We start from the raw sequence: 26,884 nt of genomic DNA, 5'->3' as shown, positions 1-26,884 counted from the left end.
AGTTTATTGAGAAAAAACTTTCCCTATACGTTTAAGTCTAAAAAGAAAAATTCAAACCATTAAAATACTATGTAGGTACAATGATATAACAAATACTACTAATATGCATATCTTGGACACTAGGTAAGAGAGGCATAACATCCATGTTATAAGACAGAATACACAGGCTACCTGCTGATATACGAGTTCAACAAGTTCTTGCAAAGTTTCATCTGCAGTGACCCAGCCATTCAGTGTTTCAGCAAACTGCTCTATTTCAGTTTCAAAACAACCTGGTTGCTCGGTGAGGTGATTTAGGAAGTCTTGTACATATTCTGCCAAAGTCAGATAGCCATCATATCCATCTTCAAAGGAAGAATCCTATAGCAGTAAAAGAATATACCAGCTATTTAAAAGGAACCTAAAATAAAGTTGTTACACTTACTACCTCCAGAAGTAACCATATAGCCCTTAGTCTTGAGTAACTCCTGACACTCTGCATACTTGAGAGTGATCTTTATTACATGGTTCACTTAAACATTTTTAAGGAGCATAGACCTCAATGCATCAGAAAGCTCCAGTACTCCTATCACCTCAAGAACTAGGTAACATGTTTTTATAGAGATTAGGGTCTCCCAGCAAAACACATCAAAAGTGTCATGGTTTAGGCCCAGCCAGCAACTAGGCACCATGCAGCCACTCGCTCACTCCTCCCCACCCAGTAGGATGGGGGAGAGAATCAGAGGGGAAAAAAAAAAAAAAAAGGTAAAACTCATGGGTTGAGATAAGAACAATTTAATAACTAAAGTAAAATAAAATGTAATACTAACAATAATAACAATAAAATATAATAATAATGGTAATGAAAAAGAATATAATAAAATTAAAAGAAAAAAAATAAACCCCAAGAAAAAAAACAAGTGATGCACAATGCAATTCTTCACCACCTGCTGACTGATGCCTGAGCAGCCATCTACCTCTCCCAGCCAACTCCCCCCAGTTTATATAGTGAGCATGATGTTCTATGGCATGGAATACCCCTTTGGCTAGTTTGGGTCAGCTGTCCTGGCTACGTTCCCTCCCAGCTTTCTCGTACACCTGCTTGCTGGCAGAGCATGGGAAACTGAAAAATCCCTTCACTTAGTCTAAGCACTACTTAGCAACAACTGAAAACATCAGTGTGTTATCAACATTCTTCTCACACTAAATCCAAAACACACCGTACCAGCTAAGAAGAAAATTCACTCTATCCCAGCCAAAACAAGGACAAAAAGACAGATTAAAAAAGAAATCAGTTTGCCAAGTTGAGTGTAAGATTAACTAACAAACTAACAAGTAAGTATACCTGTTAAGAATAAAACTACCAAACTGAGGCTCAACACCCTTTCCTGATGTGCAGACTGTGCTGCAGATAGATGAACTGTAAAAGGAAAAATAATTGAAAATTGGAAACAAAATATTTTGAGCTTACATAGAGCGCAAAAGTGCTCCAAAATACGCAGGAGAGGGAGAAATTACAGAAATACAATACAGTGTAGTGTTCCCATATATAAAATACAGCCAGGAAAACTGATCTTTTAAAATCAGCAAATTTGCATCTCTTGGCAATGGATGAAAAACTACAAGGCATGAAATGAAACTATTCAAATGGTATTGCATTAATTTGCAGTTAACTAAAGTTAAAAAACAGACAGTAAAACACACCTGGTCCCTAAAGAAAGGAGGAGCTAGAACAATACCACTTTATCAATGTTTATGCACCTGCTGATGGAACAGAAGGCTGCTAATTTTGTCCATTCAAAAATGAATGTACATAACAGTCTCTAAAGTCAATGCTGGATGATTACAATGCTAGTATGAGAGAAATAGCATAGGAAGCAACATACTTTGTGATGTAACTAGTAATAACACAGTACAAATAATTCACTTTGTCACACTATACAAAAGATTGTGAAAAGTATCACATAGGAGATCTCAGAAGTGCAAGCAGGAGCCTGAAGAGGGATTGCTAAAGAACTGACTTATAATTAGTGATTCAAGAAATAAGGGTAACATACAGGATATCAGAATTCTCAACTGATCTACTATTTCACATGAAAAAGATTTAAAATATATCTACTGTAATGAAAAATTGAGCTAAAAATGATAAACCAATTTGTCTTTACTTAGTGGACATAAATACATTGATAAGGTTTATAATTATATTCTCCCTCTCCCCACCATCCCTCCCTTAATGAGGGGATATCCTTTACTTTATCTTCAAAATGCCTCAGTCTCTCTTGTACTGTGAAGCAACATGGATCTGTGAAAGATAAAAAGCCCTGGATACAAACTGTGGAGACAGACAGATACGCATTGCTGAAAATCAAGTACTGACATTAATTTCACAACCTGTGAAGAATGTGTGTTATAAGTTGCGATGAAAATTTGTACACCAGCCCATGGATAATCCAATCAAGGTTTATTGCAAGCAATCAAGCAGGCAAAACAGCGCTGGGCGGCCAGGGAGTCTCCGCTCCACCAACGGCGCGCACCTGATATGGTAACATGTTTCACAGTTAAACAGTTAAGTGTTACCTATGTATGGGATTTCCCAGTACGCCTACACATATTCATGACCTATTCCCGCTTCGTATTAAAATTAGTTCCAAGAGGTATTACAATTAGTTCCAAGGGGTATTACAATTAGTTCCAAGAGGACACTCCCTCAAGTTTATCTGTCCAAGCCACAGAATCGGCCTTGGACAGTTTCTGGGACCAGTTCCTTATTTTCTCAGAAAACTGCTCTTGAGGAGTTATATGATAAGGTAATCAAGACAGGCACATCCTGCTTACTTAGCTCAATATCTAGTTTCTACAATTGTTGCTGTGCTTATTGTCTAATAAGTTAGTGTGGTTAAAAGCAGCTTAATTACTAAGTTGTAGAGATCAATATATTTTAACAACCAACAGGTTTGATTAACAAATTGGTTATGCAAAGTTTATTACAATTCCCCCTTCTTGTTTTTATTATTTTGTTCATCAAACCGGGCAAGAGTTTCTCGAGCTAGGGAGAGAAGGGGAGTTTCTTTAACAATCTCGTCTTCTTCTAGGTGCTTATAGTGTCTTCTTATCAACATTAGGTGTACAGCTTCTAATCGATTTTTTTTTACCAATCCAATAATTCTATTCAATATACAAGGTTCAAAAGTTAATATCAACATTAATACAGCTACTGGTCCTATTATGGTTGACAACAAAGTAGTTAACCAAGGGGATTTAGTAAACCAGGACTCATACCAGTTCTGTTGGGCTTCTCTTTCTCTTTTCCGGTTTTCTAATCCCTCTCGTAATTTTGTCATGGTATCTCTAACTACTCCTGTGTGATCAGCATAAAAGCATCATTCCTCTCTTAGGGCTGCACAGAGCCCTCCTTGCTGTAGGAATAGGAGATCCATTCCTCTCCGGTTTTGTAGCACTACTTCTGATAGTGAGGTTAAAGATTTTTCTAATGCTGTTATTGATTTTTCTATTCTTTCTTCTTAATAAAGATAAGACCTCCCCTATCAATACCAGGTTCCCAATATCTTACTCCCCAGGTTTTTCCTGTTAACCAAGCAGGATCTATTGGGTTGGTTACATTAATATAAATATATGGGCAATTTCCACTCCATGGTCCTGTTTGGCTTCCATCCCAACCATGTGAAGCAGGTGTACATCCATGAGGTCCCCATCCTACGGATAGGAATTTATCTGGACCTCCCCCAGGAGTCCAGTCAGAAGCTATAGTTTCGCAACCCCAATAAGAACAATAGTAAGAGTTGGGATGGGTGCAATACCCCTTTCCAGGGTTAGAACTAGGACAAAAATAAAAGCCTGAGTTATGTAGACATGGGTCTCTGGGTACGAGTTGACATAAAGATTGATTAAAACTTGGGGCCCCGGTAGCAATTACTTGCTGTAATATCATTTGATCCTCCCACCTATAGAGCGTCCATTTATAAGGTTGGTGGGGGTTCCCGTTCCCTTGGGTTATCCCTGTCAGCATTAGTAACAGTCTTATCATCCAAGTGCTTAATTTTAAGTTCGAGAAAAGTGGTGTACCCTTACCCTTGCGACAGGTATTCCGAGGGTGTTGATAATAATTTTGGTTTTTGTCTTTATCCCTGGTGACAGATGGGAGACTTTGGGGAAGCTCTGAGGACGTTTTGTTTGGGAGTAATAAGTCAAGAGGCTCCGTGAGCCTTCTCTGGAGGTGGTTCATCAACCTTAATCCCCACAGCAGTACGTCTCTGCCTTCTTCTCTGCCTACTCTGTTGCTTAGAGCAGCGAGGTGTACCATCTTCTCGGCAGCAGTTGTATTCTTCAGGGGAACCTCCTTTATATTTGATTTGCTTTGACTTATATGCGTCCCAGTTTTTATCCTTCACTTTCCAAGCTCCCCATCCCACTCTGACCACTGTTCGTCTGCAAGATACTTGCACTATTTCAGCCTTCGTTGGACATGGCTCGTTTACGTAAAGACAACACCTCTCAGGGTTTATGCCTTTAGCAAAAATATCCCACCACTCTTTGGAGTCCTTTATAATTTTCCCGGTTGATACTCCCACACGTAATGCTTGCTCAGTTAATTCCCGTTCGTAATTATAACATTTGTGGCAAATACCACTAGGGGAATACCCATAGGAGCAATGTGTCCACCACTTTTCTCTACAGAGTTTACACCTATAACATACAAAGGGATAACATATACAGTGAGGATCTTTACAAAAGATAGTCTCACTCATCCACTTTTCTTCGGAACTTAATTTTCAAGCTGTCAGGGTCTCTGGTCGCCTCCCAGTGAGAACTTTGAATTGGTCCTTTGATTCTACTTGCATGAGTCCATCCTCTTTCGGCAGTCCGGACTGCAGTGTCTGTAGTAAGCAGAACAAGAAACGGTCCCTCCCAACAGGGAGTTAGAAATGATTCTTTCCAGGTTTTGATCAATACCTTATCTCCAGGCGTAATTTTGTGTATTGCAATATCTAAGGGTGGCCTCTGCACTATCAGTCCTTTCTTTATTAGTTCTTGCCGTCTCTTCATGAGTTCAATGATATACTCCTGTAAGAATTTTTCTTCTATCTTTGGGTGTTCAATTGGCATTTAACAACTTAAAATGAGTATTACTTCTCAGATAGCTAGTAAAGTCTTAATTTTGCCTATAAACACAATTAAGTATTAACACAGGACTGTATAGTGTTTATATTCTTATTAACCTGCCAACAAGAATAGTTTATTGGCAACCTTAAATATTCAGAGGCAAAACACAATTCCCTGGCACAGAGGCTTTACAGCAGAGCAACATATTTGACCCTTAGAACCATTATATAGGAACACAAAGAAAATTACTATGTTACTTCTGGTGACCTGAGTCCTCAGGGCTGCTTCCTGGGCCTCTCTGTCTGACAAATTATTCCCTCTGATTCGGTAATCTAATCTCTTTTGATGTCCTCTCATATGTACCGCTGCTATCTCCCTTGGTTTTCTTAATGCTCTTAAAATTTTTGCTATTAATTCCTGATGTATAAGATTCCTCCCTTGAGTATTAATCAAACCTTTTTCTTTCCAAATTTTTCCAAAAGTGTGAACTACTCCATATGTATTTTTGTAATCTTTAAATATAGTCCCAATTTTTTTTTTCTTTAATTAATTCTAGGGCCCTATATAGGGCATACAGCTCACAAGCCTGAGCTGACCATGATGGGCTTAGAGGTCCTGATTCCACAGGTTTTAGGTCCTTATTAATTATTGTCTCACTTTAGTGTGGGTCTCAATTACCTCTAAGCAGTTATGTTGCAATTTCTCCGATGGTTTTCCAAACAAAATGTGCTGGACTCTGAGCAGAGGTTACTCTCAGTTCTAAATTAGGGGAGTCAATCAATATTGCTTCATATTTTAGGATCCAGCTATCTGTTAGCCATTTTTCCACTTCTGTTGTAAACATTTCTGACATTATGTGGAGTATACACTTTTAAAGGGGTACTAAAGGTAATCTTTCTAACTTCCTCCATTAATAACGCCCTAGTGACCAAAGCTTGGAGACAAGTAGGCCATTCTCTACTTACTGGATCAAGTAACTTAGAACAATACCTCACGGGTTTCTTAATTCCTGCCCAGTCTTGAGCAAGGACTATTCACAAAAAAAAGGTTTGGGGTTTTTTTGTTTGTTTTTTTTTTTTTTAAGATCTGTGAGGCTTAATACAGGTGCTTGTATTAATGCCCTTTTAATTTCCTCCAATTTCTGATCATCTTCTGTAGACCTTTTAAGTTGGTTATTAGTTAATTTCACCTTTTCACTGTATCTTTCAAGCCATGGTCTACAATATCTTAGTGATCCCAACATTTGTCGAATTTCCTTTTTAGTTTGTGGGGGTTTAACAATTTAATAGTGGTTTCTCAGGTTCTTTCTTTAGTTTCTCCCGCTACTAATAGATCGTTCACATATTGTAATAACTTTACTTCTCTGGGTAAGAATGAAATCTTGTAAAATTTTCTCTAAAGTTTGTCCAAATAGATTTGGTGACTCTGTGAACCCTTGTGGTAGCACGGTCCATCTTAATTGTTTTCATCGATAGCGATACAGCAGTCGCACAGAAAGCCCCACTCTCTTTGGCTGTTTAGAGTTGACCTCAATTATAGCCCCGCGGCGCGAGGAGAGGCGGCGGCCGCTGCCGAGGGGGGGGGCTGCCCCCGCCGCTGCCGCCGCTACCGCCGCGGCTGCTGCTGCTGCTGCCGCCGCCGCGGCTGCAACAAAGGAGTTCGCCCGCTGCTGCTGCAGCGCCGGCTCCGCCGCGACCGCACGGAGCCGGACCCCTCTCCTCGACTTTGAATGCTTAAGTTTAATTTCAAAATCAAATCCCTTCTTAATAAATTGTATTCTGCCTCAGGGAGCAAGAGTAAATCACTAAGGACTTTAAAAGGTTTCCCTTTTGCACCTACAATATTTATGGTGTTTTTAGTAAGGGTGCAACCGGAGGGTAGTTTTTGAACGGTGGATCTTTCGGCTCCTGTATCTACTAAAAATTCTACCTCCTCCTTTTGGGGACCTAATTTCAATTTTACTCGGGGCTCCGCAGATGTTTCAGTCCCCAATAAGTAGAGCCCCCGACCCCCCCCCCATTCATTTCCAAACATCTGTTCATCCTGTTGTTTCTTTCTAACGTCTACCCATGATTTCGCCACAAACTGAGTTTTTAACAGGGCTTGCCCCACTGAAGTGGCAGGATCCAGCCTGGAATAGAGCTGCAGATTCTTTCTCAATCTCTCTAACCATTCAGTGGGGGTCTCATCTTTCTTCTGGTGTCCACTAAATGCTTTGTTAATATTCTGTCCTCGGGGAACAGATTCCTTAATGCCTTGAACAATTATAGTACGCAGATCTGCCATATGAGTTTTATGTTCTGCATTCTGGTTATCCCAGTTTGGCCGCTGTAGTGGCCATTTAATATCTGTGCCTGGACCGTGTTGGTGCTGCTGATCCCAAACTCTCACTCCTGCTCTTCCCAAGTATATATATATTAGGATGCAAAAACTGGTCCAACCTATCGGATACTCCCAAGGGGTCTTCTAAAAGGTTCCCCATCTCCTTCCTGAATTCCCTTACATCTCTGGAATTCAAGGGTACTGACACAAATCCCACGCCAGGCTGTGGACACCCCCCCCCCCCAGCCATCTCTCTCAAGGGGCACAATTTCTCCCCTGACTGCTCCCTCTTTCTGGTCTGACTCCTTGCCACTCCCCCGCTCTCTTCAGGGGAACTCGGAGGGTCCAAGTCTGGGTCCGGGGCTGTCGGGGAAGAGGAGGAAGGGGGTGGGCCAGGCCAGGCGTGAGTGCAGGGGGAACACAACGGGGAGGAGGTGTGGGAAGCTCCTCGGGGCCTCCAGTCCTCCTCCCATGGTTCTTTTCACCCAGAGCAAACACATGGATTCGGGTATCCAATCCCATCCACAAATTAGCATATTCACTCTCCTCCAAACCAAAGGGTTCCTTAGAATTTACATATATGTTTAGGGCTCGACACATCCAATCCTCAAACGTCCCAAAACCAGGCCAAAATACCTGATCTCTTCTAATTTGTTTACCACCCCACACCTGTATGCAATAATATATCATTTTTTCTCTGCTTTTGCCCTGTCTGGGCAGCCAGTCATCCCAATGGGCAATTATTACCCCTAAAGGACTATCTGGCGGTATCATAGGGAGACTGACCTTAGGATGCCCTATGGAGTCATCCCTCTTCCCAGGCGAACTACACCCCGGGGAACCCACCATGGAGTCAGAAGGCTTGCTTCTCTTCTGCCCCATCTTCCCAGGCGAATTACACCCCGGGGAACCCACCATGGAGTCAGAAGGCTTGCTTTTCTTCTGCCCCATCTTCCGAAGTGCCTCTCTCACACACACACACACACACACACACTCGCGCCCCTTGTTCGTGGCTCACACCCTCGCGGGCAATGAGAACCGCACTACAAGAGGGTCCGCACTCACTTCACTCCTCTCGGGAGCATCTCGTGTATGCGCACTTCGGGAAACCCACCCTGACAGAACGGGAAACACTTTCAATACTCACTTAACCTGGAGTCTTCGTCCAGATCTTCGTGCACGAAAATTATGGGGTACTGCATTGTTCTTTTGCCTGCTTGGCAAATTTAGGGTTCGGCGGTAAGGGTCTTGGAAAGGATATCGTCCACTCCGGGGCCATCCAAGGATGGGGCGCCTCCCCAGAGTTTAGATTCCAAACCAAGTTAACCTTATCCGAGTCACGGCACCAAATTGTTATAAGTTGCGACGAAAATTTGTACAACAGCCCATGGATAATCCAATCAAGGTTTATTGAAGCAAGCGATCAAGCAGGCAAAACAGCGCTGGGCGGCCGGGGAGTCTCCGCTCCACCAACGGCGCGCACCTGATATGGTAACGTGTTTCACAGTTAAACAGTTAAGTGTTATATATGTATGGGATTTCCTGGTACGCCTACACATATTCATGACCTATTACCGCTTCGTATTAAAATTAGTTCCAAGGGGTATTACAATTACTTCCAAGGGGTATTACAATTAGTTCCAAGAGGACACTCCCTCAAGTTTATCTGTCCAAGCCACGGAATAGGCCTTGGACAGTTTCTGGGACCAGTTCCTTATTTTCTCAGAAAACTGCTCTTGAGGAGTTATATGATAAGGTAATCAAGACAGGCACATCCTGCTTACTTAGCTCAATATCTAGTTTCTACAATTGTTGCTGTGCTTATTGTCTAATAAGTTAGTGTGGTTAAAAGCAGCTTAATTACTAAGTTGTAGAGATCAATATATTTTAACAACCAACAGGTTTGATTAACAAATTGGTTATGCAAAGTTTATTACAATGTGTGTGGGGAAAATGCAGATTTTCCAAAATTCTTGAAAGACCCACGTTGTAAGGGTATACAACTTAAGCTAATAAGGGACTGTCGTGGTTTCAGCCCAGCCGGTAACAAAGGACCACGCAGCCACTCGCTCACTCCTCCCGCCCCCCTCCGGTGGGATGGGGAGGAGACAGAGGAGAGAAAAGAAAATAAAAACCTGGAACCTCGAGGGTTGAGATAAAGGCAGTTTACTGGGACAACACACAAAAAAAGAAGTTACAACAACAACAACGGTACTAATGAACGAATATACAAAAAGAGTGATGCACAGTGCAACTGCTCACCACCCGGAACCCAATGCTCCGCCACTTCCCCCACAGAAAGCCGAGAGCCCCCCCCCCGCCCGCTCCTCAGTTATATACTGAGCATGATGTGACATGGTATGGAATAGCTCCTTGGCTAGTTCAGGTCAGCTGTCCTGGCTGTGCCCCCACCTCCCAGGTTCCTGTAAAAATTAACTCTATCCCAGCTGAACCCAGGACAGGGACACATCAATATAACAGAAGAATAACTAGAACGATTTCATATGATGTTTAATTAAGTAGAATATTTGCCCAGTAAATAATACTGAAGACAAAGTTACTTGATGTGGCCTACCAGAAATAGGAAAAAAAAATACGAGTTTAAGGAAATGGTGGCAAATTGTTACTACTCATAAGGATAAAGCCTTCAACAACCTAATCCAAGTTGGTTTTGCTTTGAGTTGGGGATTGGACCAGAGGAACTTCAGAGGTCCTTTCCAACCTAAATTATTCTACAATTCTAACGATTTGGAGCTTATGATGCCAAAGAATAAAAGCTATCAGGCCTCTGTGTAACTTGCTAAATATTCTATTTCTCTAAAGGAAATCAACTTTTACTAGGCAATTTCAAATAGCCCAGTAAAAGCTCTGTACAATAAAGTTAAACTATTTTGTTCCACAGAACTATGACGTTATTGTGCAACAACTGCAGCTTAGTCACATACAGCTGAACTAGCATCTCTTCAAACAACCTGTCTGAAAACTCTCCAGCCAGGTTGCAGGGGATGCAATTGCTGTAGCTAGTAAGAGAAGCTGCTCTTTCTGACAGCCATCAGGTTGTTATGGGATCCTCATTTAGCAGAGAAGAAGGTATCTTCCTCTCATCCTCAACTGATAAAAATTCAATCTTGGAGGAAAGCATCCTTGTTCTGGAAGGGGCTCCAATCCCATTTGGTATATTGGTGTCCCTGTATTCATACTCTTCTTCCCATTTTGTAATTAAAAGCCTAAACACAGAAACTAAACTCAGCACCACATTCATCTACCTATACCAAATAGGCAACTCCAAAGGTGGTCTAGGTTTAATAACTATGCCAGGGAACAGAACAAATGGGAGATAAATTAATAATTCAAACATTATTATATGTTGTATATTGCTAAATTAGTAACACTCAATACTTTAAAAACTAATTAGATTTAGTCCAGTAACTTCTACACATAAACCACTCATGTTTCTCATTGGCAGATTTTAAGATTTAGCAGAGAAGACAGCCCCACATACTGTATCAACTAAGGGAAAGTAAAGCAAATTCCTCTTGGTTATTTTTAAACAATAGTTGGCTAACAGGAGGCTATAAGTTTACACATTCATTACAAATTTATGATTCAAAGCCATGAAAGTCAACTAGAAATTTTCCATTCATTTCAATGTTTTCTCAGTCAGGCCAACACTGTCTAATCCTTCTCCTTTATGTTTGATAGCTATAGGACTGGATCCTGGATTAATTCACAACAAAACACAATAGTCACTAACTTAAAGGTAATAGATTTGCTTCTCTTCTACTAAGAGTCACTTCATGAGTTTAAAGACATAACAATGCAAAGGCTAAGTAGGTACTAAAATCCCTCCCATTTACATAAAGATAAAACCCAGAAAGTCTATAGAAAAGATCCATGATCCAAATCTGCTCTCAGGGTCTGTTTCAGTGTGCTAATTACCACTTTCCTATACCCGAGAAGTATTCACAACATTTCCACTTAGGAACTTAGTCACCAACAGTTTATCATTGATTTGATTTCTTCAGATTTCCTATGAACAAGCTTCCCCCCCCCCCCCCCCTTCAGATTATATGTACTCAACAATAAAGTTATCGCAAAATTAAGTACAAAATCACCCATTCATGTTGTATGAGGTTAAGTGGCACCTTCATGCTTGGCTAAAAGTATAAAACCCACCACTGAGGCTGCTTAGCCTCCTTTTTTAAATTAGGTGGGGGGGGGGGGGAAGGGGGAGGGGCAGGGGGATGATTCCACCTAAAATAATACAAATCTCACTCCTAAAACTATGAAGTGAGAACATTATGCCCTTCTGATGGAGTGACAGCCATATTATTCTTATATACCCATGCCAGAGAACAAGTCTGACATTTCCTACAGGCAATCCAAACCTAAATCTTGTCACCAATTCTGCTGCAGACATCCACAACTTCCTATGGGATGGACAGCTATATGCAAACAGAGAATCCCATGGAGGTCTTTCCTCCCCAAAGTCCTGGTAAAGTTTTTCTGAAAATTCTAGTATGCCTTGGATGCTGTACCCCTTAAAGTATCTTCACAGGTAACTGATAGTTTTGAGTATCAGAACTAACTGGAGATTAACTAATCTAATAATCAAGCGTTATATGGACACACATAGTAATTACAGTAATGTGTTGATTCCTTGTTTGACTGTACATTATTTCTAAAACAAGAAATGCTTAATAAATAGCAAAACCAATGTGAGTTTTCAGATCTAAAAATTCCAGGGAACATTAGAATTAATACTTTTTAGCTTTCATTTATAAGTCAGAAAAACAGAAATTTCTCAAAACTTTGTTTTGATTCAAATTTTAAAACTCATGGTGAAAATCTGTGTAAAGTGTGCTAAATTCCTTATTTTTATTGCAGGTGGACCCAGTTTATGAAATTAATTCAGTCATTAAAGTAAAAAACAAACAAAAAAAACCAAAAACAAACCCCAAACTTCGTAATAATGAAGGACTAAAAAGTCTGAAACATCACTATTCTATGCCCAGTATACTCTGATTAGATTAGGGTCCCTGCAACATACTTTCAAATAAATCTTCTAGGTTTTACTAGCATTTTAAGAGTTATTTTAATTAATAGATGAGTCACTTCTATTCATAACATATTCCTACAACATAGCAACCAGGAAGTCCCACATGCTTCTGTGGTTTTGCAAAACAGCTGAAAAGCAACATTGCTGGCCTCAAAACTTTGTAATTATACATATGCACATGCATGCCATTCCAAATGGCATTTTTTCTTTATTTATAGAAAACATGTAATATACTGGGTCAAAGTAGGGGTTTTTTTCCCCTAGATTATCCATTCACTGAAGCACATTCACATTGGCATTTGTCAACAGTTGGATAATACAAACCCACAGCCAATATACAAGACAGTTATTTTATTCAGTAAGATGGCAAAACTGGTAACATCCAGATAACATAAATTCTACTGGCAAGGAAAAAACTTCAAAACACCAAACCACTATGTTTAACATTCAAATCAAGTATTTTTCTGCAAGTTACTCAAAATGTATTTGTTTCGGTATAATTGTTTATTATCATTTGATTGGATTTGTAAAAATAATAGTTCCCACCTATTTATATATAGTACCAGAGTTTGTCTGCTTGCATAACAAAAGGATATTCCAAGAATTCACATAGATCTTCCCTGGAATAGAATTACCGTAGCAATAATATGGAAGACAAGGGGAGTAGAAAATAAGCACCACCAACTTTTATTATGTGATGAATCTACAATATTGATCCGACATTACCCTTAGTCTGGCTGCAAATATATTTCATATTACATACGTGGGTAGGTTAACTGCTAGGAATGAGCCCAACCCTACTTTTTTGCCCTTTGGTGATACAATATCACTGAAGGAATTAAAAGACACACGACGGTACATAAAGTTAGGCAGTCATGGCCAATCATATCCATGGCACAGTAAATTTAGGAAAAGTAAAGCCTGGGCTTAGAAAAGCTAAAGTTCAAGCTTTCTCCCACACTTGCTTCAAAAGCCTGTGAAACCTGAATAAAAGTGCAGCTAAGCTTTTACTTAAAATGCAGTGCAGATGTAACTACAACAGAGGCAGTCACCAAAAAGACAGCTTACTCTGATGTTGGGTGTAATCAACAAGGAATGTTATCTGCAGCAAGCTTTAGCAAAATATCCCACACTAAAGGCTCTCAGCACAGCATAATATTCACTCATTATCACTTAACATTCTGACTGTGTCTCTGGAGGTTATCATCCAAATTTTTTGGAATCTCTTTGGCAAATGCAGCATTCGAGTTATCTGATACACAAGATCTCAAGAAAACATTGTTAATGTGAATATAAGTAAATTGGCATATACTAAGAAGAGAAGATAAACACTTACTGTGAAGTTCTGATTGAAGTTCTGATTGTATCCTGATGGATAAAACTCAGGTGCTTTAACAGACAACTTTGACTTTACCACAGGAGCCACAGCCACCTGAGATTCAGCCATTTCCGGTCCAGAATCAGGAACTGAAACTTTATCTTGTGATCCAGATGGAATTCTTGCCTGTTGCAGGTGTTCTGAAAAGTTTGTTAAGAGTTTTTCTTAGAAATCACTAAATTAGTATGTATTCACACAGAGTACACACAGAACACATCACTTTTTGGACTTTAAATATACTTTTACTTATACTATAAATATATTTTCAAGTATACTTCAAATATATTGATTTTTCTTAAATATGGATAAAGTTTTCACTTTAGCAAACTCTAGATGCCTTTCTACATGACAGAAAGTGAACACAATGTTCATGTGAAGGTGACCAAAAAAAAAAAAAAAAAGGGGTGGGTGGGGGAAAGAGCCCTCTCCCCCCCATGAAAACATGTTTTCTAAAAGAGCTAACCTGAGAAACTAGTAAATCTTATGATATACTTGCTGGTTTTGTGGGGTTTTCATAGATTTCAGATGCAAAGGCAAGACTTTGAAGGTCAATAAATGGAAGACATCACTAATTTTTAACATAATCCTGAAAGACACTTAACTATCATTGTTCTCGTACACCATTTGCAAAAAAATCCAATGAAGGTGTTTTTTAAACCACATTTTCCAAATCTATCTTTATAGATTAGCTCCTAAATTTATTGAAAACAGAATCTGATATCTACCTGAAAAAGCTAACCAACAAACAACACTTTATGTTACTGTTGGATTGGGTTTATTTTTTGGCAAACCTTTAGACCAGAGTTAAAGAGTTCTTCAATAAGGGGAAGACCGAGACCATCTGCAGTCAGATTAATAGATAAAACACATATACGGATGTATGGGCACAGAAAGGGAGGGATGGACAGAGAGGTGTTGCAAGCAGGCTGCAACACAACATCACACCTTTACTTGAGCACAGGTCCATAGCCCAGAAACATGACCGCTCATCTAAGGAAAACTGCAGTTGCCAGGACCCCTACGCGGCTCATCTCTATGCGGTGCCAAGAGGAGCCAGGCAGGCGCCCCGGATGCGAGAATGCTGGCCCTCAAGGCCACGGTGACCTCTCAGCCCCTAGGTGCGGGAGATGGGAGAAAGGACGCATCCCCGTGACCAGGCCGAAGGGAGGTGGGAAGGGAAACCCCAGGGCTCCACTCTCAGTGGGACAGAGAAGGGGGGGGGGGAGAGATCAGCAAGCGAAGCAGGAGCAGGGCGGTGCGCGCAAGAGAGAGGGGAGCGGGGCGGGCTTTAGGGGGCCGCTCCCCGACACCTTCGCCATCGGGGGCTTCTGGAAGGGCGGGGAGGGGGCCGCTGCATGGCGGCTAGTACCTGCGTTTCCGGTGCCCAGCGGCGCCGTCTTCGGAGGCCGTAACGGTTCCTGCTGCGGGAAGAGGCCGCCTGTTTTCTGCTGCTGCTCAGCCGAGCCTAAGCTGTAGGAACCACTGCCCCCGAAGCAGGCCTCACCACTACTCTCCGATAAGTCCGCACCACTGAGGGGAGCAGCGCCTCCTCGACCCTGGCCCCGGCCAGCACCTGGAGCTCGATCGAAACTATCCGACATGCTCGGGCCGGGGTGGCTCAGGCGCTCATGGGAAGGAGCCAGCGACTGAGTCCCGCTTCGCCGCGGCCCGAGCCCTTCACTTTCAGTTTCAACCCCACACGCACCGCCACGATGGTCGCGACCCAGAGCGGTTCACAGCGCCACCTCGCGGCCTCGCGACAACATCGGCGCCGCCGGGGCCTAGCACAGCCCGCCGCCGGGAGTGGGAGGAGTGCGGCCCGCCAGGCGGCCGCGGCTCCGCCGTCCCGAGGGGTGCCCGGGCTGCCGCGCCTCGCGCCGTTACCTCCCGCAGGTGTGGACCAGGCGGGGTATCCGCGAGAGCTACCACCGTCGAGGAGGCCAGTTCGGCTGCCACGAGTTAAAGGCTCTCGCCCGGATTTCGGGCCGCGTTGCAAACCCCACGTGTTCAGAACTGATGAGTCAGCGTCTCGTTCCCCTCCCCCGGATCGATTTCCAACAACAAAGAAGCGCGGGGTTTATTTGTGTCAGCAGCCGGTTCTGGGGTCTCGGGATATATTTGAGTCACACCTTTGATACCAAAAAGCCGGTCGAAGAAACTCTCTAAGACTCATTTTGTAGTTTTAGAAAGCAGGCATTCTTTATTGCAGCACTGGATGCACGGGGGATAGTTCCACCTAGCGTGCATGCCACAGCTTTAGCACTAACAGGTTATATAGAATAACTGATTGCATATTAATCAGATTAGTATATATATACATAAAAATTATTGTAACTGATTATCAAAGTACTGCCTACATCTGATCATGCACAATGAAGAATTCAAGACGAAGGGCTGCTTTTACAACCACCGACCCATTGGAGATTCTGTTGGCTGTCCTTGAAGTGTTTGTTCTTGTCCTTGTTGTTTGATCTTGAAGCTTAACGCAGCTTCAATCACATGTGGTCAGTTTCGACATTGTTCTCCTCTAGCGTACAGGAACATCTAGTCATAAGAGCCAAGAACTGCAAAACTTATGAGGAACTACCTCTACTAGTTAATTGCTTGGCTACACTTTTGTCTATTGTTTCAGTCATAGTGTTAGTATAAGATTTCTAATAATTATTCACCAAATCTCACTTTTACAGTCACCTAGCAGCAAACTAGTTTCCACGGCTGGTACAAAATATTAAAACCATCAAAATATTTAGACATACCATACAGAATGTATGGAAATATGTTATCAATTCCCTCCTTTCTGTTTGAGGCTACTAATTCTTTTAGTAGTCTCACTTGAACATAGATTGTGTCACAGCTCGTTTAAGACAGCTAAAAGCAACACAGATTATAACAATGATGATAACTACTCTTGCTTTGTTGGTGCAACAAGGGAAAGCCTCAGGCCACCCAGTAAAGGTATCAACTAGAACTAGGATATGTCAATATCCTTCTTTTCGAGGCAATTCTGTAAAATCAATTTGCCAATATTCTCCTGGAGAATTTCCTTGCTTAGTAATTCCAAAAATGATTTATTATCAGTTTTGGGATTATTACGTATACAAATTTCACATCTACTTGTAATTGTTCTAATAATTTTTGTCATATCTCTATTCAAAATACACTTTTGTAAATGTTTAACAAGGTTTTCTGTTCCTCAATGTACTTTGTTATGTTCAGCCTGGGCAATTTCTCTCATTATTGTGGGTGGGACTATTATTTGACCTGTCGATGTTACAGCCCATCCTGTTTCATTTTTGTTAGCCTTCAATTTAATAATTAATTCTTCATCTTTTTTATTATAATTTGGAGCATATTTAGGCAAATTTACACTTTTCTCTGGAACTAGTGCTAGGATGCCTTTTTCTGCAGCCTCTTTAGCAGCTCTATCAGCCAATCGGTTACCTGTTTCAGGGACAGTCCTACCTGACTGATGTGCTTTACAGTGCATTATCGCCACTGCTGTTGGCTTTTGAATAGCTTCTTACAATTTCAGTATTTGTTCTGCATGCTGAATGGTGGTTCCTTGTGCAGATAACAGTCCTCTCTTTCCATATTGCTCCATGTGCATGTACTACTCAAAAAGCATACCTTGAGTCTGTCCAAATGTTGACTCGCTTCCCTTGACGTAGTTCCAGTGCTTGAGTAAGAGCTATCAATTCAGCCTTTTGGGCAGATATATTTGAAGGCAAACCTCATGATTCAATTACCTTCTCAGTAGTGGTTACCTGTTGCGGAGGATCCACAGGGGAAATCACGCACAGACCAATGTGATCAAGTGAAGCCCATTTACTACAACTTTTAGCACAGTTATATACCTTATGTGCTTGTGCACGCGCCTTATACAATACTCTAATTGGTACAATACCCCGGTTCACGCAACACTATCTTATCCTCTATTGGCTGTGCAAGCTTCTTCACGAGGTGTCCAGCAGTTACTTATCTCATTCTTTGGCATCCAGGAGTTGTTTGTCAGGCTCTTCTTATCTTCCTTTTTCCCAGCATACGAGGGCACAGCGTCCTTGTCTGCTCCAGCACTTTCTAAACTTATGCTTCGTTCCCACCTAACGGCTGGATTGCTCACATGCCCTTGCCCAGCCAAGAAATCCTCAACAATTCCCCCTTTTTGTTTTTGAGCAATCTAGGCTTGCGTAATAACTTGGGATGCCATTTTTTCTTAACAAGCTGAACAAGGTAAAATTATTACAATAGCTAAAATCACAATAACTACAACAATGCCCATAATTCTTTCAGCCAACCCGTTACCCCTAATGGCCCAGACCATGAGGACTATGAGGAAGATGAACCATCCATACATTCTTGTGCCATCTTGTTCCATGAACTCAGCCCAGCAATCGGTAGGTGCCAGCTTTCCGTGGGCGTCCCCACAGAGGCAAGGATGGCCTCACCGTACACCAGCCCGATGCTCTTCGGAAAATCCCGGTATTTATACATTTGCAGAGGAACGGGTTTTAGCACACGTGGCCAGCGGGTGCCAAAAGTCCGCCTCGGTTGCAATCTATGACGCATATGCTCGCTGGCCAGGCACGCTGCACGAGTCATAGCCATCTTGTCTATTGGTTCGTGGGCTTTACGATACAGTTGCGATGCACAGAGAACCTTGACCTGTTATGTTAGCCAAGGTGACCTATACATTAGTTTTCAGCTGAGGTAGTATTCATATTGCCGCATCATCTATGATGCTCCAGATGATGATGGTCGTGCAAATCGAACAGGAGTCCGTCGTGGGCGTGTATCTGTGGAAACACAATCAACCTCGTTCCCAGGTTATTAATGGAAATAGACCTTACCCCTAATTTTGGCTTTAACTAACTTTACATTTACCCCACACTGTCTTCCCGTAATCACACTATGTTTAATCAAATTATGCTTAACACACTTTTTACCTAAAGCAAGTTCTATATACAATAAGGCACGCTGTTCTAAAAACCTCTCTGAAGGACTCAGTGTCCGCTAGTAATACTCTATTAGTTAGAATCTGTCGGATCAGTGGCTCCAGCACCCGCCGGTGCCGTGCCAATTGCCATTGGGACAATTCCGGGTCCAGCATCAGTGCGAAGCCATGGCTTGACCCACTTAGCCGGGATCTCCCAGTAAGTTTTACTTCTGCTGATCCGCACCATTTCCCGGATTCTGGGTCCTTATACATTACCATGATTCCTGTACTTTGTTGTGTCCTTTCTGCCTGTAAAAGACCATGATGCACTACCATTGGTGGGTCTTTGTGATCACCTGTCAATCTAAGATAATTTAGCACAAATAAGGCTTTGGCCAATCGTTCCTCTGGGAGTAAGGCCTGGGTTCCCCCTTTTTGTTTTTGCAGCATGTTCTTTTAGGGTTTAGTTGGCCCATTCGACAATAGCCTGTTGTGTGGGAAGATGTGGAATACCGGTACTGTGGTGAATTCCCCACAAATTACAAAATCGAGCAAACCGTGTAGAACCATAGGCTGGGCCGTTGTCCATCTTAATTTCTTTAGGCACACCCAGCACTGCAAAAGAAGCATGAAGATGTCATTCAATATGTAAGACCTTTTCTCCAGTTCGTGCCGTGGCCCACATGGCAGCAGGATAGGTATCAATACACACATGCACAGAACGCTTTGCACCAAACCACGTGACATGGGTGACATCCATTTGCCACAACTGCAATGGCAAAAGACCTCATGGGTTAACCCCACAGCCCAAGCCCAGCCCTTCCTTTTGACAATCGGGGCATGCTTTAACGATACCTTGGGCATCAGTAAGTGGTAAGTCAAATTGCTTTGCTAACATCCTAGCGGGTTGGTGCAAGAACGCATATGATTGCCGTGCTTTGTTGAAAACGGTTCCCTGGAGGAGGCTCCCATGCCGCTGCAACCCATTGGTCAGCTCTGTCATTTCCCCTTTCTCATCTGCACGTGCGCTCGTACCCAAGAGTTCTACCAGAGGGGTCATATCGCCATTAGTGATACCGCAAAGATTCCGCACCCACTGGATATCTCCCACAAGCTTCTGGACATCATGTACCGTTGAAATTTCTCATGTTATTTGAACCTTCTGAGGTTTAACATTGCTAGCATCTATGTGCCACCCCAAATACTTCCAAGGTGCTGACATTTGCGCCTTTTCAGGAGTGATTATTACTCCGCGATGGCTTAAGATGTCCTGCAATTGAGTTAAAATTTCACCCTGTGGCAAGTTCCTTCCCGCTATCAAAATGTCATCCATATAATGATAAATAATTGACTGAGGAAACTGCTTTCTTACAGGCTCTAATGCCCAGGCCACATACACCTGACACATCGTGGGGGAATTGCGCATTCATTGCGGTAACACGACCCAATGGTATCTCTTATAGGGCTCTGCCTTGTTAATCGATGGTACCAAAAAGGCGAACTGTTCGGCATCATCTGGGTGCAAGGGAATGGTGAAAAGACAATCCTTTAGATCTATAATTAGCAAATCCCATTCTTCTGGAAGCATAACTGGAGATGGCAAACCTGGCTGCAGGGCTCCCATACTATGCATCACCGCATTCACAGCTCTAAGGTCATGTAACAGTCTCCATTTCCCACTTTTCTTGGGAATGGTAAATATTGGTGTATTCCATGGACTAGTAGAAGGAACAACATGTCCCGCTCTCGATTGCTCCTCAACTAACTATTGTATTCTTAGCAGCCTTTCAGAATTTAGCGGCCACTGATCAATCCACACAGGCTCATCTGTTTTCCAGCTAATTTTCAGGATTGGCTGCCCCTCAGTGACCGCTCCTAAAAAGGATGGGTCACTAACATTGCCTTCATTTGGCTCAATAAATCATGGCCTACGAGGCCAAACAATTCAGTTGGGGTAGTCATGATATACAGACGCATCGTAATGTGTTCACTGTCGGGGAACACAAATGTAATCGGTAGCTGACTTACTAAGGTGGCTTGTGTGCCCCCTATCCCTGCAATGCCAAAATTTGGATTGATCAATGGCCATGATGGAGGCCAAATGCATCGTGAAATAATCGTAACATCAGCTCCTGTATCGAATGTCATTGGTTTCTTGACGACAACTCCGTCAGGCCCTTTCAATTGCACTACCTTTTCTGGTTTACCTCTTGTTGTGTCCATGGCAAAGTATACCTGCGGTTTCCCTGTGGAGCTGAATCCACCATCTCCACGTTGTACTTCACCTGGGTTCGGAACACACGACCTGAATGGAACTAATTGTGCTATTCTGGTACCTTTAGGAATAGAAACAGGAGGGATTAAAACATGGATCATAATTTTCACAGTCCCACAATAATCTGCATCAATAAGCCCTGGGAGCACCAGAATTCCTTCTAGAGCTGTTGAAGATCACCCCATTAAAAATGCACTAAGTCCAAACCCCAATGGTCCCTTTATGTTGACTGTGGTTTCCACATCCACTCTGGAGCTTCCTGCGGTGGCGGATCTGGTGGATGCGAGGCTGCCTGAGGGCTGGCAGCCCAAGCCCCTTGCATTTGTGTCGTTGTGTGAGGGGCCTTCGCGTTCGGTGTGAATTTTCCCTTCTTCCTGTATTCTTGGTGGTATGGTTATCTTTCTTACACTTGTTGCAGCACTTACTGTTAACAGTACCTGTACATTTGCTCCTAATGTGACCACGTTTGCCACAGTTAGAACACTTGAACAAGGGTGTCTTACTGGCCTTGTGTTTCTTTGTAGCTCGTTGTAGAGCTGTGGCAGCATAGGCTACTTTCTGTGAGTCCACTGATCGATCCATGTATTCTATCATATCAACGACGTCTGCATTTTTCGGCAAATTACAAAATGCTTTGCGTGTCTTTTCAGTAGCATTTTCAAAAGCAAGTATTTTGAACATGTTTTCTTTCATGCTCTCATTCATGTCAGGGTGCTCATAGATTGCCCTATGCAGTCTATTAATAAACTGTGCAAAAGGTTCGTTATGCTCCTGTTTCACCTGGTGTCCTGGGTTCAGCTGGGATAGAGTTAATTTTTAAAGGAACCTGGGAGGTGGGGGCATAGCCGGGGCAGCTGACCTGAACTAGCCAAGGAGCTATTCCATACCATGTGACATCATGCTCAGTATATAAATGGGGAGCGGGCCGGGGGGTGGTCTCTGTCTTTCGGTGGGGGAAGTGGCAGAGCGTCGGGTCCCGGGTGGTGAGCAGTTGCACTGTGCATCACTCTTTTTGTATACTCTTTCATTACTACCGTTGTTGTTGTAATTTCTTTGTGTTGTCCCAGTAAACTGCCTTTATCTCAACCCTCGAGGTTCCAGTTTCTTTTTCTTTTCTCTCCTCCGTCTCCTCCCCATCCCACCGGAGGGGGGCGGAGGAGTGAGCGAGCGGCTGCGTGGTCCTTTGTTACCCGCTGGGCTGAAACCACGACAGTCCTTTTTGGCGCCCAACGTGGGGCGAAGGGTTGAGATAACGACAGATCTGGCCAGAGCGTGTTGAAACAAATTTGCCAAACGCATTTCTTAGATAAATAGATGTTAGTCACATCTGTTAGTTGTTTCATTTGTTTACATGGTGGCGTTTTGTAAGCTCTTATATGCTCTATTTGCCTGTACTTGCGTATCTCATCTCTGGGAGAGTGATTGGGATTATCATTTTGCTGTACTGGGCAATGTCAACTTGTGAAATGATTACATCACTGGTCATGAGGTTAAGCTGGAATCTGTATGAAGCAGTGATATCATTTCCATACTTTGGGCAACTTCTGTCGGATTTTATTGGTAATTACACCCCATCCACGGGGAAGTTGGGGGGGATACTTCCCCTCGTCCGTTCGCCTCCCTTTTCTCCTTCCGACTAATTACAACAGCTTTTGATAATTTTGAATATCCTTGGGATGCGCAAGCCAGTGTGCTGTTAGTGCTATGCATCCTGAATATGTTTCAGGTCTTGTTTAGGGCTACAAAAAGGCTCTTTAAGAGTACCACTCAGAGATCTCCCCCAAAGCTGGATATTCATGGGTGGCACGGCATGTGGGAGGATGTGGGCAGGTATCTAGAGAACTTCTCACCGCCAGTGGCTTGGAAGTTCACTCCCGAACAACTACAGAACCCTCATGACGTGACAGAATATTTGAAAGAAAAATGCTGCTGCTATTCCAAAGACGTACAACTCGCCTCACTGTGCTGGGCCCTGGCCAGTATCTACCAAACACTGCTTGATACTAGGCAGCACCCTCAGGGAGAAAAGATGGAAAACAGAACAACAGGCACCGTGGCTACCCCAACCCCGACAACAGACACTGTGGCTGCCCCTACCCCGACAACAAGCACTGTGGCTGCCCCTACCCTGACAACAGGTACCGTGACTACCCCTACCCCGGTGACAGACACTGCAGCTAAACCAGAGAACCAACCTGTGCCAGTATGAGTCGCCCCTGTACAGAAAAAGAAACACACAAAGAAATCAGTTCGCTTAGCGAGAGATGAAGATGAACCAGGGTCATCGCGAGAACAGGAGGTAGAGGCAGAACCTGAAATAATTACCCGATCTCTATCCATGAGTTGCGTGACATGCGAAAAGATTTTAGCCGCCACCCAGGTGAGCACATTGTTACCTGGCTGCTCCGATGCTGGGATAGCTGGGCTAGTAGTGTGGAATTAGAGGGTAAGGAAGCCAAGCAGTTGGGATCTCTGTCTAGGGAAGGGGGCATCAACAAGGCAATTGGGAGAAAAACACAAGTCCTCAGCCTCTGGAGGCGACTTCTGTTAGGTGTAAAGGAAAGATACCCCTTCAGGGATGAAGTTACATGTCACCAAGGCAAGTGGACCACCATGGAGAGAGGTATCCAGTACCTGAGAGAATTAGCCGTGCTGGAGGTGATTTACAATGATCCAGAAAATGGACAGTCACCCACAGATCCACATGAAGTCCAATGCACACAACCCATGTGGCGGAAGTTTCTACGAAGTGCACCACCAACCTATGCCAACTCATTGGCAGTAATGTCCTGGAGAGAAGGCTATGGACAAACGGTGGATGAATTGGCTGTCCAACTCCGGCAATACGAAGGGAGTCTCTCTTCCTCCCTACGGGCCTGTGTCTCAGCTGTAGAGGAATTGTCCCGAGAGTTCCAGCAATTCAAAGTGGATCTGTCCTCCTCCTCACCTGTACAGGCCCGCATCGCAGTTATTGGGAGTAAACGTTCCTCTGCCCAAGAGAGAGGAGAGAGAAAGTACACTCGACGGGCTAACCTGTGGTTTTACCTGCGTGACCATGGAGAGGACATGAGGAAGTGGGATGGAAAACCCACTTCAGTCTTGGATGCACGGGTACAGGAGTTGCAAGAAAAAGCAACCAGAAAAGAGAATTCTTCTTGGAAAACTGCTGCTCCAGTTTCCCGTGAGCAGTGCCCCAGACGCAGTAGATAGGCTGATCTCATTTCTGATCCCCTTGAAGGGACTTCTGATTTACGTGTGCAGAAAGTGAGTAACGGATATTCTAACCAGGATTAGAGGGGCCCTGCCTCCAGCCAGGTGGAGGAGAGGGACAAACGAGTCTACTGGACAGTGTGGATTCGATGGCCTGGCACATCAGACCCACAGGAATATAAGGCTCTAGTAGACACTGGTGCACAATGTACCCTAATGCCATCAAGTTATAAAGGGGCAGAACCCATCTGTATCTCTGGTGTGACAGGGGGATCCCAACAGCTAACCGTATTGGAAGCTGAAATGAGTCTAACCGGGAATGAGTGGCATAAACACCCCATTGCGACTGGCCCAGAGGCCCCGTGCATCCTTGGGATAGATTATCTCAGGAGGGGGTATTTCAAGGACCCAAAAGGGTACCGTTGGGCCTTTGGTATAGCTGCATTGGAGACGGAGGAGATTGAACAGCTGTCTACCCTGCCGGGTCTCTCCCAAGACCCTTCGGTTGTGGGGTTGCTGAAGGTTGAAGAACAACAGGTGCCAATTGCTACCACGACGGTGCACCGGCGACAATATTGCACCAATCGAGACTCCCTGATCCCCATCCATAAGCTGATTTGCCAATTGGAGAGCCAAGGAGTGATCAGCAAAACTCACTCACCCTTTAATAGTTCCATATGGCCCGTGCACACATCCAATGGGGAATGGCGACTAACAGTAGATTATCGTGGGCTGAATGAAGTCACACCACCGCTGAGCGCTGCTGTGCCAGATATGTTAGAGCTTCAATATGAACTGGAATCAAAGGCAGCTAAGCGGTATGCCACAATTGACATTGCTAATGCATTTTTCTCCATTCCTTTGGCAGCGGAGTGCAGGCCTCAGTTTGCTTTCACTTGGAGGGGCGTCCAGTACACCTGGAATCGACTGCCCCAGGGGTGGAAACACAGCCCCACCATTTGCCATGGACTGATCCAGGCTGCACTAGAAAAAGGTGAAGCTCCAGAGCACCTGCAATATATTGATGACATCATCATATGGGGCAACACGGCAGAAGAAATTTTTGAGAAAGGGAAGTAAATAATCCAAATCCTTTTGAAGGCTGGTTTTGCCATAAAAGAAAGTAAGGTCAAGGGACCTGCGGAGGAGATCCAGTTCTTAGGAGTAAAATGGCAAGATGGGCGTCGTCAGATCCCTGTGGACGTCATCAACAAAATAGCAGCTATGTCCTCACTGACTAATAAAAAGGAAACACAGGCTTTCTTAAGTGTTGTGGGTTTTTGGAGAATGCATATTCCAAATTACAGTCAAATTGTAAGCCCTCTCTACCAAGTTACTCGGAAGAAGAACGATTTTAAATGGGGGCCTGAGCAACAACAAGCCTTTGAACAGATTAAGCGGGAGATTGTTCACGCAGTAGCTCTTGGGCCAGTCCGGACAGGACAAGATATTAAAAATATGCTCTACACTGCAGCTGGGGAGAATGGCCCTACCTGGAGCCTTTGGCAGAAAGCACCTGGGGAGACCCGAGGCTGACCTCTGGGGTTTTGGAGTCGGGGATATCGAGGATCCGAGGCTCGCTATACTCCAACTGAAAAAGAGATACTGGCAGCATATGAAGGAGTTCGAGCCACCTCAGAAGTGGTTGGTACTGAAACACAGCTCTTCTTAGCACCTCGACTGCCAGTGCTGGGCTGGATGTTCAAAGGGAAAGTTTCCTCTACGCATCACGCGACTGACGCCACGTGGAGTAAGTGGATCGCACTGATCACACAGCGAGCTCGCATAGGAAACCCCAGTCGCCCAGGAATGTTAGAAGTGATCACGGACTGGCCAGAAGGCAAAGATTTTGGAATGTCGCCAGAGAAAGAGGTGACACGGGCTGAAGAAGCCCCGCTGTGTAATAAACTGCCAGAAAATGAGAGGCAATATGCCCTGTTCACTGATGGGTCCAGTCGAATTGTGGGGAAACATCGAAGGTGGAAGGCTGCTGTATGGAGTCCTACACAACAAGTTGCAGAAACTGCTGAAGGAGAAGGTGAATCGAGTCAGTTTGCAGAGGTGAAAGCCATCCAGCTAGCGTTAGACATTGCTGAAAGAGAAAACTGGCCAGTGCTCTATCTCTATACTGACTCATGGATGGTGGCAAATGCCCTATGGGGGTGGCTACAGCAATGGAAGAAGGGCAACTGGCAGCACAGAGGTAAACCCATCTGGGCTGCTGCACTGTGGCAAGATATCGCTGTTCGGATAGAGAAGCTAGTGGTAAAAGTACGTCACGTAGATGCTCATGTACCCAAGAGTCGAGCCACTGAAGAACATCAAAACAACCAGCAGGCGGATCAGGCCGCCAAGATTGAAGTGTCTCAGGTGGACCTGGACTGGCAACGTAGAGGTGAGCTATTTATGGCTCAGTGGGCCCACGATACCTCAGGCCATCAGGGAAGAGATGCAACATATAGATGGGCTCGAGATCGAGGGGTGGACTTGACCATGGACACTATCGCACAGGTCATCCATGAATGTGAAACGTGCTGCAATTAAGCAAGCCAAGCGGCAAAAAACCCTGTCGCATGGAGGGCGATGGCTGAAATATAAACAGTGGGA

General features: G+C 43.7%; 2 protein-coding genes across 5 annotated transcripts in view; one reads left to right on the top strand and one right to left on the bottom strand.

Annotated features, from left to right (window-relative positions):
* The window catches only part of LOC126035295 (polyadenylate-binding protein-interacting protein 1-like), a 32,827-nt gene extending 17,230 nt beyond the window's left edge, over nucleotides 1-15,597 (bottom strand). For 2 of the 3 annotated variants that reach the window (XR_007504893.1, XM_049793732.1), the window contains exons 1-3: nucleotides 15,229-15,597; nucleotides 13,818-13,999; nucleotides 172-360 (exon numbers count right to left, since the gene is read on the bottom strand). Coding sequence is in view for 2 of the 3 variants with exons in the window: in XM_049793732.1 (XP_049649689.1) it covers nucleotides 172-360; nucleotides 13,818-13,999; nucleotides 15,229-15,460 (603 nt within the window). In the remaining variant the exon portion in view is untranslated. The remainder of the gene's footprint in view (nucleotides 1-171; nucleotides 361-13,817; nucleotides 14,000-15,228) is intronic. The other variant, XM_049793733.1, reaches the window with a different exon arrangement.
* LOC126035320 (uncharacterized) overlaps nucleotides 1-26,884 on the top strand; it is a 245,625-nt gene that overhangs the window by 197,153 nt on the left and 21,588 nt on the right. The gene's annotated exons all lie outside the window — the stretch shown is intronic.

Source organism: Accipiter gentilis, chromosome W (assembly GCF_929443795.1).
Source record: "Accipiter gentilis chromosome W, bAccGen1.1, whole genome shotgun sequence".
In the NCBI taxonomy this organism is placed as follows: Eukaryota; Metazoa; Chordata; class Aves; order Accipitriformes; family Accipitridae; genus Astur; species Astur gentilis.
The sequence above is the reverse complement of the archived record's forward strand: the minus strand, read 5'-3'. Positions and strand labels throughout refer to the sequence as shown.